Source organism: Puntigrus tetrazona, chromosome 7 (assembly GCF_018831695.1).
Source record: "Puntigrus tetrazona isolate hp1 chromosome 7, ASM1883169v1, whole genome shotgun sequence".
NCBI classification, from domain to species: Eukaryota; Metazoa; Chordata; class Actinopteri; order Cypriniformes; family Cyprinidae; genus Puntigrus; species Puntigrus tetrazona.
Window position 1 is genome coordinate 34310759 of NC_056705.1, and position 13092 is coordinate 34323850.

The window sequence follows — 13092 nt, forward strand, 5'->3', positions numbered from 1 at the left end:
AACGAGAATCTCAAGACGCGTTTTAAAAATGGATTTTCCCGTTTTAATTTGACGTCTTAATAATGCTCATGGCGCAAGATGCTTAAAAAACATCGAAACACAGCCTGTCTGCATGTGAATGGCTGTTCTGCCGGTGTCCTAAAGACGATTTGAAGACGCAGCTAATCCAAGAGGGTTTCATCGTGCAAACTGTTAAACAGCGCTCTGTCAGCATGCTAATTCAAGCACCACCGCTAAAATATTTAAAACTAGTCACCCTGACTAATCGACTAGCCAGACGATGACCATCCTCACACACCCGTTCGTGTCTTTACGTCAAGATGATGATGATTTCAGCAAGGAACTATGCATATTTGTCCAGCAAAACCAAAGCAAACTCTTTTAGTCAATGTACATGCTATTATCTATGGATTGATTATTAATATTACATTGTATTGTATATTTCTCAGCATTTCCGTTCCAGTTCTCAAGGAGTCCAGGAATGAAAAGAGCCCACAGGCAGGCAGAGCAAAGTCTTCAAAAGCTCTGAAGGGCATACAAAACAGCAGACTGCAGAAGTGGCCTTGTGAAGCTGAAAAGAGTCAGCGGGGATCAGAAGGCCTGGTGCTGATGGGAATTCAATGTATTGTTCGCTCTCGCGCGAGGCAGAGGGGAAAGGGACTCCGGTTTGCATGCTGGGAGAGCAGTCATGGTGTCAAGGGCAAGATCAGACACCGAGATCCAAACCGTCAGTCATGTATGAACAGCTTACGAATGAACAAAACATAGTCAGGATGACAGTGTATACTGTGTGCTGCCCAGCTCTCATCGGGCTGGACCGGGCTCGGGTGGAGTGTTATTCAGGTGTGTTGGCGATGGAGTTGGGGTTGAATTGAGGACTGGGTTCATCGGCGGTATGGCCTTGTGACTGAAGTACTCCACTACCTGTTTAGGCACCTCCGCTAGGACACACTTTGCCAGGGCAGCTGGTGAAGCCTGCAAAAGTCACAGTTTTATTGGAGGGAAACATTAACAATAGTGACAAAAGAGCAAATCAACCAAATTCATGGTAAATTGTGTTCAAACAGAGGCATGAGGAAAGTACAGTCTGTAATTTAAATTGTTTGGTTGAGAGCCAAGCAGCAGGCTGTTGAGACTATTTACATATTTTTAATCCTCACTTCTCATAAACGAATGTTTTCTGTTTTTTTCTGCCCATGTACAGGAACAAACAGCTCTTATGGAGAAACTGTGAAGCTCTAAAAGCCATTTCTGGCATATGCTGATTCGCCCGCTTCACTCACCCACAAAGCATGGCATTTATGCAATTCATCCATGGCTCATTAATAATGTGCTATTTTTTTTAAAGCCATGAAAAGAGTTTTAATATATTAGTTTTTGTTTGCAAAGGTCATTTCAAATGGAAATTCAATACTATACTTTTGCTGTACTAGTGTTTATCTGCACCTAAATGTCAACATGTCTGTGCTTAACTAATTATTTCTTAGAAAATATTTTGTGCACATATTTTGTAGATTATTCTCAGTTTATATCTCAAATGTGATCTTATAAAATTTATCTCACTTTATCTTAATTGGCTTCTTTTTATACTTACATATCTGAAGACGAAAAGTGCAAATATTGTTGTTTTTTAACTGTTGATTTTTTTTAAAACTTGTTTTATGGATATTCTTACATTATTACTGTTTATGAAAGCGTATTATGAAACCTTTGTTCATAACAAACAAAAAAAAAACACTTTTGTGTCATTTGTTAACATTAGTTAATATATTAATTAACATGAGCGAACAATGATCAACACTTATTAGCAGTATTTAATCAGCTTTGTTAATGTTAATAGAAATACAATCATTGATGTTAATTCCCAATGGATTAACTAATGTTAACAAGCACGACTTGTGATTTTAATAATGCATTAGCAAATGCTGAAATTAACATGAACTTTTAAGATTAATAAATGTTAAAAGTATTGTTCAATCTTACTACTAATGTAGTTGACTAATGAACCTTATTGTAAAGTGTTAAAAAAATTCATTCGGATCAGGTTCGACTTTTCGTTTTTCACATCCATAGCATATGCATTTTGATCGGAAAAGATGACGTAAATAAAACAAGAACTACAGGATCTGCTAATTCCCAGTGACTGAGAACTGACAAAAACTGACCGTTTTAAAGTCTCTGAAGGGCACAAACTGGACGATGTCCCTCAAGACAGGTTCCCCTTTGGGTGAGCGAAGGACTCCGTCATCTCCATCAAGGATCTGCATGTCCGTGAAGTCGGCGTTTCCCACTCCCACTATAATGATGGACATAGGCTGGTAGGAGGCCCGAACAATGGCCTCCCGTGTATCGGCCATGTCTGTTACCACCCCGTCTGTGAGGATCAGCAGGATATGATACAGCTGGCAGAGAAAAGGACTGTTATCAGTTATAACGTCTGATTTATGCACTGTTAAATAGTGGAGATTCATCCATTAAGCTTTCACTTTCAAGGATAAACGGGCATTAATGGAAATCGTCATTACTTACACTGACCCTCATGCTGCTCTAAACCTGTATTCGTATTTCCAGTGGTACAAATACATTTTTGCATCAAAAAATTCAAACGGAAATAATAGCAATTGTAATTGATATAACATGTGAGTAAATAAGCTGATGTTTAATTTTTATGTGAACTGTTCCTTTAAATGTCCAAATAGTAACGAACTGAATATTGGATACCCTTTTAAAACAGGCAGTCAATGGACTAAAATTAGCTATATTTACTGGCCTGAACATCCCAGAGGTCCTGTCAACATGAAACATGCAATATCTACAGTTTGAATGAATGGCCTGGTTACTGAACATTGATCTGACTGAGCTCATTTACTGAAAAACGATCACTTTTGGGGAAGGGGTGATGTAAGATTAAATAATAAATGAAGATCATCACAAGGACAGAGTGTGTAGAAGATAGCAATGGAGTGGAGCGACGCATAGATAATTGCTAAGCTTGAGGGCAAATATTTGACCGAGACCATTAATGACATGTAAAGGGACTCTAAATTGATTGTAACTGTGTTAATTACCAAAACAGCCTGCGAGATAATCAGCTAAAAAACGTTAAGCGGTTTCAATTGGACCTAAATTTCAAAGGTTATGTGAACAAAACCAAGGACAGAAGATAAAACCCCAAAAGAATAGACAGGGGCAAAATCATTAAACCCCTTTAAAGAGAAGCATGTCAAAGCAAAATCCATTTTTAACTCACTTTTCACCTGCAGTTCAGACACTAAATTCATGCCTCCATGCATATTTCACCATGCATATTTACATTAAATCACATAAAATTAAGTCCTTTCTTTGAAATTATTTCATTTCACCGAAACACGTGTCTTTTCAATGCAAATTTGGAAAGAATAACCATCACTGCTATTTGCATGAAGCAATTAACCCTGCAATATTACTGAAACCGAGTCCCTTATTCAGCAAGGCGCAAATTCTACTGAATATTCTTCATATTGCATATGTACTTCTAAAATGCATATGTACTTCTAAAATAGAATAGAATACCACATATATGTGACCCTGGAGCATAAAACCTCACTTGCATAAAAGTCACTTGCATTAGCCAAAAATACATTGTATGGGTCAAAATTCTAGATTTTTCTTTTAGGATAAAGTAATAAGTAAAAATAATGGGCCTCGTTTAAAAAATATGGGCAGAATCCATCCTAAACTTTAATTTTACGTTAATTTCTTCAGCTTTATGCTTGTAAACGACTCCTAATTAAAATAATTAACGCATAAAATATCCCCAATCACCATAATTTATAACAGTGGGCAGCAAGAACAGCATACATTTTCAAAACCTGCAATAAAAAGTGAGTAGGTTTGCTCAGACCCTGATGTGACGCTAAGCAATTTTCCATGTCAAAGACATTTTTATAAACATGAACGTTGTTGTAGATTTAAACGTAAGCACACAATCAAATCTGCGCGCATGCATGTTTTGCAGATATGCAGATCCTAATAGTCAGCTGTATCTTCCACTGAGGAATTTCCCCATGCAAACAGCCACCAGAAACGCTTTTTGTTGCCATTACCTGATTGCATAATTTTTTTATTTTAATGAATTTCTTCTTCGTGCTGTGCCATAAATGGAAACTTTAAAGCTACTCACAGAAGCATCTTTGATGGGTTCTTTCCCAGCCGCCTGTTTAGCTATTCTGTTGATGATGGGAGCCACATTAGTGGGACCGTAGAGCTGGATCTTGGGCAGGCAGTTTTGGTAGGCTTCCACGACCCCCTGGATCTCTGATCAGAGAGAGAGGGGACACGGCTATCACTTCAGTTCTGGAGGCTTATTTGTATTTCTCTCTGTCTCGACGGGCTTCTGAGAGCAGTGCTGAAGTATTGGCAGTGAAAGCAACAGATTTTGGGATCAAGAGACTGACTTGGAACTCTCCATCTTCTGCAGAAACGTGAAAGGACTGAAGCAAGCCCAAGATGATTCACATTCCTCACATATTCTCTTTGTGTTTTAAAGGAACTGTTCACCCACAAATTAAAATTCGGTCATTATTTACTCACCCTCATGCTGTTCCAAAATCTTTATTTGAAGCCTTTATGCATAATGCATTATACATATGCATTATAATGTATGTTGCAATGCATTATAGATTTTCACACATATTTATAACAAAAAGTTAGATGCATAATAATAATATTACTTTATTAATATTACATCTAATCTAATAAAACATCTAAATTTGGTTATTAGTCATGTGCATTATAATATACTTTCTCAAGGTGTAACAATGAATAGATAAGTATTATAATGTATTATAGCTCTGGTTATAAATATTACTGATCTTACAATGAAGCATAAAGTGTCCATTACTTATATAGCACATTCAAAAACAAAAACCTAAGTTACAATAATAATATTTGCTGATTCTTTTTTGCATCTAAAATTGGTCAGTTATCATGTGCATTGCACATTATATTTTATTATATTATATTACAATAAAAGGTGAAACAATGAATAGATAAGCATAATATTATGCATTATAACTCTCTAACAATCTATTATAAGGTGCATCATATAAACAGTGCATTGTTAGAATTTTAAGTTAAATGCATAATATTATTAGCATATTCCTTGTTACATCTGAAACTGGTTATTACAGTATGTGTATTATAATGTATTACAGCTCTGGTATACATTGAATAAATAGCAGATTCGAAGACAAAACCTTGTATAATAATTGTAACCAAAGTTAAATGCATAATAATATTTATAATTTTCTAAAGGTGAACCAATAAGTATATCCAATTATAACGCATTATACCTGCATTGCATGTTTATAATGCATTTATATAAAAAGGCTTTAAGTAGAAGCGTTACTAACTTTTCTTCATCAGTATAAACACAAAAGCAGAAACGTTCTATTCACATTTTTCCATATTAAAACAGTAACTGGAGTCTGAGTTGTTAAGCTCCAATATAATAAGAGCATTAAAAATCTTCGCCAACAATGTAGTATTTGTGACTTACATAGCCTAAACCCCACTAAAATATCCAGTTTAAACTAGTATGTTTATTGTTTTAAACATGGCAGCTGATCTAAACACCAAGTCGAACAACTACCATGTTCTAAAAACCAGCTTAAATACCTAAAGCTGGTAACCAGCTGATTTAATGCTAGTCCAAGACGGTCAACCAAATGAGTAGCGTAGACTAACAGTTTCCAAACACAGTTAGGAGCTTAAACTAGATTCTCCTGCCATCTCAGTCACACGTAATCCTTTCGACAGATTTACTGTGCATTGATTGGTCTGATGACGCAGGTTTGATGTCGTCACTGATGGCGTCATCGATGTCACCATAACATTGATATCCAACCTGACTCAGCCTTAAAGGCACATAATATATGAATGGATGTTGACAGTAAAGGGCGAGATTTTCTGTGAATATAACCTATATTGGGATCTTTTTTTCACACAAAGATAGCTTCAGGACAAAGTGGTGCGCAAGTCACATGGGACCACTTTTATGAAAGGTTTATAGTGAGTTTTTGAAAAGAGCGGCCGTTCCTCAAGGTTTCTCCTTTTGCGTTCCACAGAACAAAGAAAGTCATATAAAGTTTAAAACATCAGTGAGAGTAAAAGTAAACGATGGCAGACTTTTATTTGTGAGTGAAGTTTTAAAAACACTGAGTGTCCCTGTTCAGCTCCCACGGGATGTTCCCTCACTTGCTAACATACAAAGTGCTTGTCGCTCTTACCTTCACATTCATCATCCTCCGGGTTGAAATTGATGGCAAAGTCATGAGACACCTGTAGTTTGGAGAAGAAAAACACACAGTGAGGCTTTGTTTATCCAGCTTCAGCTTGTTTAGCATGCTATAACACACCTGTTTTTTGGTTAAAAACCTAATTCAAGGTCATAAACCCTGCTGTTAAAGGAAGGCGATGAATCATTCGATGCTTATTTGCATGTTTCTAAGAAAAATACTTTCTGCAACACTACGCATGAAATGATCTGATGATGATGCTAAAAACAAAAAGCATCTTCCTTACAGATTTTCCATTGTAAGCAACAACTACTGTGGGCCCCCTCTGGTACTTCTGTGGCACGCATTTCATTGCGGTTGATTTCCTTTTGTTGACAAAAGACATTCTGAATATAAATATAATTATTATATTTCCTGAAAAGGAAATGGAGCTCATAGCTACCGCAGTGCAATCTGCCCAAACAAACAGAGCATAAAATAAAATCCTGTGACAGTTTACTGTCAACACTCAGGGAAGCCTTTGCAAGCTGTTATTATTTTAATTCTGTGACAATGGCCCTTTTTTCTGTAAAGGTTGTTGTTTCATGAGAGATGTAAATAAAAATAAAATAGTTATGACTTTGTATATCTGAGATACACAGTGCCATAGACTGTGCTTTGCTGATCTGACTGATCTATTAAATATAGAAGATGGTAGATACCTCCACATTTAGAAATGATATACTAATAGACAACCCTTTTTGAAAAGATGTGCACTTAATTGCATTGTTTTTCAAAACTTAAATGTATATTTAAGAAAGCATATATGTTTGCAAATATACTTTTAAAGAAGAGAAAGAGACAGAAACATTTTATTTGCTGCTCCATAACACAATTAAGTACATAATTAAAGGTTTTATTTTTTAATTATTTGTTTTAGTAATATTTTGCCATGCTTTACATTTGAAATGCATATTAAGGCACATGTAAAGTACTTGAAGCAATGGGCTGAATTTCTACTACGTCATTACAAATGTGTAGTTACAAATATAGAATATCTTAGTTTACTACAAATGCACAAATCAGTACATTCACTTGAGTACACACTCATGTAAACAAATATAACATATAAAGATGTACTTAAGTACAAAAAGTACTCTTAAGCATTTAATATGAATTTAGACTCTATTACACTCTTATTTAAAATGCAATTAACATGTAATTAAGTCTTCAAAAACAATACATCCAGTTTGAAAAAAAACTTAATCATATATTATTTTAAGGCATATTATTTCTGTAATAAGTACTCTTTTTTTTAAAGTATGCTAAATGATACTCCTTCACAAGGTTGTATTCACTGTGTGATCATTCTTACAGACTTTAGTCTGTACTGAAAAATGTACTAACAAGCATGCATGCATTAAAATATCCTTTAATATAATTTGTTCAGACTTGTATGCCATGTATGTAAATATATTTGTAATTTAAAGTATACTACTATTTTTTTTTTTTTTTATATACAAGGAATGTGAATCTCGTAAAGTATATATATAAAACAAAAAATGGTCTTTTACCTCATAATTAGGTGGAATTCTTGCCCCAAAGCCCAAAAGCAGAGAATCGTTTGTCACTGGGATTAGATAAATACATTCATTAGTAAATAACACATTTACTAACACATTGGAAAAAGGGATTAAAAACACCTACAAAATACGAAAAAGAAAAATAATGCTTGAACACCTCAGAAATTGGCAATATTTTTTATTAAGGTGTTTTACCCCAACACAGCTTTTAGCCTCCTTATAATATTTTTAAGTTTCTAGTTGCCTGTAAAAACATCTGGAAGTTGCTGCAGAAATGCTGAAGGAGAGCAGTCTATGTCAGCTGTGCACAGAGACTATAAAGTGAGGCAATTCCAACTCTGCAAGGACTGTCTGGCGCTTCTGACTCACAACCTTTTAGCAAGTTACAAGGTACTAAAGACTAAGTCATTATATTCAATAATTTGTTTCCCCACAGGATTCAACAAATGCCTCATTTGTAATGGCTTTTATTGTTTTTTGTGTCATAGTGCAGGGACACAGCATCACGGTATGATAAGAGGTGTAACATTTCCGTCACACTCTTGTGGTATTACGCCAAATCACAAAGCACTATATAGCTGGCCAATCAGAGGACAACTCGCTTTTTAGAATGATGAGCTTTGTACAAAACAATCTGTATAATGTACAGTATGTAAAATTCAGTGTTTTTAACCTTAAGCTGGATAACACATTGCTTTATACAAATACACAGAATCATGTTATTTTTAGCAACATCATATTCCCCTTTTAACACACCAAACATTTAGGGTTATGTTTAAACTGGACTAAGGTTATATAAAGGCTCCTGTTAAACAGGCTCTCATGATTTGTACTTTTTGAAAGTAAATTTCACACCCAGCCTAAAATAAGCACATCCTGTATAGACAATGAACACACGTTTACATTTACTCACCTTCAAGTCATTCCAAACCTTTATGAGTTTCTTTCTTCTGCTGATCACAAAGATATTTCGAAGAATGTAGGTAAGTCAATGTCTACCAGCAACTGTTCAGTTTCTAACTCTTCTAAATATCTTTGTGTCCAACAAAATAAATATTTGAAAAGAATTCCTGGGAATCCAAACAGTTGGTTGTAGACTTTTATATTATGGAAACCCTATAGAACTCAACAGCTACCAGCAACTGTTTGGGTAGAAAACGTCAAAATATGTGTTTTAGCAGAAGAAAGAAGCGATTTTCACTTTTTCATTTTTGGGTAAACTATCCCTTTGACCCCAGCAGTAATGGCTGATTACAATATTTTTGTCCAATCTGTGTGTGGGGACAAATATTTATTGTCCAAACCAAGTCCACATAATTACACACAGGGCTTAGCATCAACAAGTACCCCACCAGCATAACAAGGTTCAAATATCAATATTTGAACCGCTAGACGAACTGTGGTGTACTGCTGAGGCAGAGAGGTGTGTGTAAGATCTTCATGTATATGGAGAGTGTTGGAGGGATGAAAGAGACTCAGAGAGGAGAAGGAAGGCACAGACGCAGCAGGACAGCAGATCCAAGCAGCTGATCAGTCAACAGGCGACAACTCACAGCCGTGTGACGGAGAGGAAGGAGTATCGTGAGGTCAGAAGCGCAGAGGCGTGCAGCGGAAAGCTGAGAGAAACACGATAACCACAGGCGCAGAGCTTGTCTTTCACTTGCTAATGAAAGCTAGATGAGGTAGCACTATTCTGATAGCTGTCACTGAGAGGCCACTAATGCCGACCAATCAATGCCACTTTCTTTCGCTCCAAAATCTGAGGTGTGATTCGAATGAATCGCGAGTTGAAGCAGAGTCACGTGTATCTTTTGGCAAATAGCATTAATGGACAAAGCTAGTGCAATAATCCACTAAGGTTGTTCCTCATTCAGAACTGAACTGAGAAAATGCGCAAATCAGTCGCTGAATCGGAGTTGAGGTATAACAAACTGGAAGCAAATTGCGAATTGAACATGAATGTAAGTAGTTTATTAAAAAGTAAACTAAAATTCATTTTCCATATGACTAATGTTTAACTATAAGACAAACATTAGAATGTTTGACAAAGTCTTATTTTATAAAGTCTTTTAAAAAGGTTTTATAGGCTCAAAGAAGAGCAGACTGATAGAAAGATAGATGTGTATTTAGTTTTTTCATCAAATAATAATTATCCTTTGTGAACCAATAATCTTCCCGGTTTCACAGACAATCTTTAAGACAATAGTCCTAGATGAAAATGTAAATCTGAGCTTTGTTTTAAGTGAAAAGACACTTGCACTGACTGATCTTAAACATGTCACATGGTTAAAACATGTTTTCTAAGGCATGTTTATAAAATTGCTTAAATGTTTAGGCTAAGCCTGTCCACGAAAACAAGAGCTTAATGTATTATGCTATAAATACTGCATCACATATAAAGGCTTTAATGTTAATTAATAAATTATAATAAAATATTTTTAAAAACACTGATTTTACCTCAGTTCGTTTTTTTCAAATAAATTAACCAAAATTAACTAAATTACATTTAATATATTTTACCAAATAAATTAAAATAAAAATTAAAAATTGTATTAAAATTAAAATTTTAATTGAAAAAATATAAATGTAAATATAATTAAAATAAAACAAAAAAACATAAAAATAATAACATTTAAAATAAAAATTTAAATCAAAAACTACTAAAGTATATCAGTAATACAAAAAGAACACTGACAGAGACATGTTAAACAGTTTCAAAAACGCATAATTAAACCATGAACTCAAAATATCCTGACCTCTCACTACCAATCCTCTACAGCAGATCCCATGACTCTTAAGCATATGGATTATCAATGCAATCTCTGTCTAAAAGAAAAGCCCATCTCTACCAGGCTTCCTGTGAGTTGGACAGAACTCTGGACCCATGTGTGGTTCAGCTGATTCTCCTCACATTAACATGTTTGGTAAGCCTAAAGACATCAAGCTGTGACAGCTATGGAGAATGTTCCTTCAAGCTGATCCATGAAGAGACACGCACTAATCTCTGACATGATGTAATCGCCATCTCCATAATCACGCACATCTTCGCCGAAGTTATTACGAGAGAGCTATTTGGCTGTGATAATTTGTTTAACATAGTGAAGAGATTACTGAAGAGAGAGAACATGGAGACAAATATTACAGCTGTTCTATCCTTCTTCAACTCTCCACTTCCAGCCATTTCAGACAAACCCTAAGCGACACTGGAAAAAATCTGTGCATTGTTAAAAAGCATCAACATCTTTAAGTAGAGCTTTTTTACAACTTGCTGGATAATAGCAGGCAAATCATATTTACAATAAAAAATTAGACACTTAAAAGGTGAATTTCATAGTAAATCTTCCACTTTTTGAATGGCATGTATGGAAAGAAAGATTATAGGCCTTATTCTGATGATGTAGGCACATGGTCTGAAGCAGCGCTATATAATCCAGTTCATATAAAAGCGAATCAGTTTATATACAAAGGAATGAATGGTATAAACTAAAGCGCTAGTGAAATATGAAAAAACAGTGTTGTTTTCCTTTAAGCACTTTGCAGTTTACAACAACCATTTAAAAAAGCCATTGGAAACACAACCAACAGAGCTATATTAAATACACACACATTTCTTGCTACTGTGTGAGAGGAAAAGCGCTTGCACACCCACATTATTGGCTTTGAACAAGTATAAACAGCTTATCATGTGAGGCCCAAGTCTTTGCAAGAGCATCTTCATTACGGTGATTTAGGTCTTACAAGACTATGGTAGATCCAGACTTAAGGGAAGCTGTCGATATTAAGTCCTGTATGCAATTCATATTAATACTCAAATCTCACTTTTGTTTAAAAGTACGTTTCTGCCACTAAAGTTATCGCAGCTTTTAGTTTCCACGATTCTGACTTTTTTCTCAGAAATGTGTTATACAAACTCACGAATTCAGAATTGTGAGATATAAACTTCACATTTATGAGATTATAAAGTCAAATTACGAAGATATAAAGTCACAATTTTCTGAGAAAACAGAGGCTTTGCAATTAGTTTATTAGTCTTATTTCATCACTGTTTATTTTATCTTCAGTAAGCCTGAGAAGTTACTGAGTTTTTCTGGCTTGTATTGGTTTGATATGCTTTATTGGTGACAAAGGATTATGAATATTCTATGAGTATTAAAGATTTTAAAATCGCACAAATCTTTTTTTACCTAATTTTTTTTTAAATACCTATATAGCAATATAGTTATTGTGATATAAAATGACTATTATCTCATAAAATTTTTGCTCATATCATCCACCCTAGTCAATCATTTTTCAGTTGCACATTTGTTGATGTGTGTGTTTATAATAAGTAAACTGATATCACTTATTCAATTATTTTGTTACTCAAAAAATGCAAAAAAAAATGAAACAAAGATTGCTAAATAACATGAAATGAACAATAACTGTTCTCATAGGAAAAGACTGTTACAAGCAATTTTTTATCTCTAATCTGCACATTATAGTCTATATACCAAGTCTTCTGAAGCCATATGATAGCCGTAGCTCTCAAGTTTCACTAAAGCTCCAAACATCTGTGTCTTGTGTACTCTCAGAAAAATAATGGAGAAAGAAAATAATGTAGGTTTGGATGAATGAAAGTGATAAATTAAAGCATTTTTTTTTGGATAAATGAAGTCGTTTATTAGTCCTAAGCTGAAAAATAAAATGCTGTGATAAAGCTATCATTTTTTCCTTCTTCAGCTTGAAGGACTTTAAAGCTTGATTTACTGACACTGACTAAGAGAATTGTGGCGATGGTTACAAAACAACATGTATGTAAGATTGTGAACAAAAAGTATAATTTTTAAAAAGACATCAATATCGTGTCTTCAAATATGTTTTCATGTTGTACTAGACATGTTTCAAATCTAATATCACTGAAGAACAATTAGAAATACCTGTTAATGTTAGATTAGATTGCATTATCTACTTCATTGTCATACGTTCATTTGCCAGTGTTTAGTATGCCTACATCCTTTGTTTGATCAATAGAGCATACTTTAAATTTTATTATAAATCATTTTGAGAGGATCTTTAAACATTGCAAAGCAAAAGCAGAAAATCCAGCATGAGCCATGATAGAATAAACAGGCAAATTTTGTTCTCTTCAGGAAGAAGCGTGGTGTTATTTTCCAAATCTGGCAAAATGGGTCAGCTGGTCTAAGCTTTTGAATTCAAATGTGCCAATCTGTTGCTAAGCAACCACAGCCTAATATCCATAACTGAAACATTGT

The 13092-nt window shown here is 34.7% G+C and overlaps 1 protein-coding gene across 1 annotated transcript in view; it reads right to left on the reverse strand.

The window, feature by feature from the left end:
• Nucleotides 1-804: 804 nt before the first annotated feature.
• The window catches only part of LOC122347994 (copine-7-like), a 13311-nt gene continuing 1023 nt past the window's right edge, over nucleotides 805-13092 (reverse strand). The window contains exons 2-6 of the mRNA XM_043243225.1: nucleotides 7832-7887; nucleotides 6270-6321; nucleotides 4163-4296; nucleotides 2166-2402; nucleotides 805-975 (exon numbers count right to left, since the gene is read on the reverse strand). Of these exons, the coding sequence (XP_043099160.1) occupies nucleotides 805-975; nucleotides 2166-2402; nucleotides 4163-4296; nucleotides 6270-6321; nucleotides 7832-7887 (650 nt within the window). The remainder of the gene's footprint in view (nucleotides 976-2165; nucleotides 2403-4162; nucleotides 4297-6269; nucleotides 6322-7831; nucleotides 7888-13092) is intronic.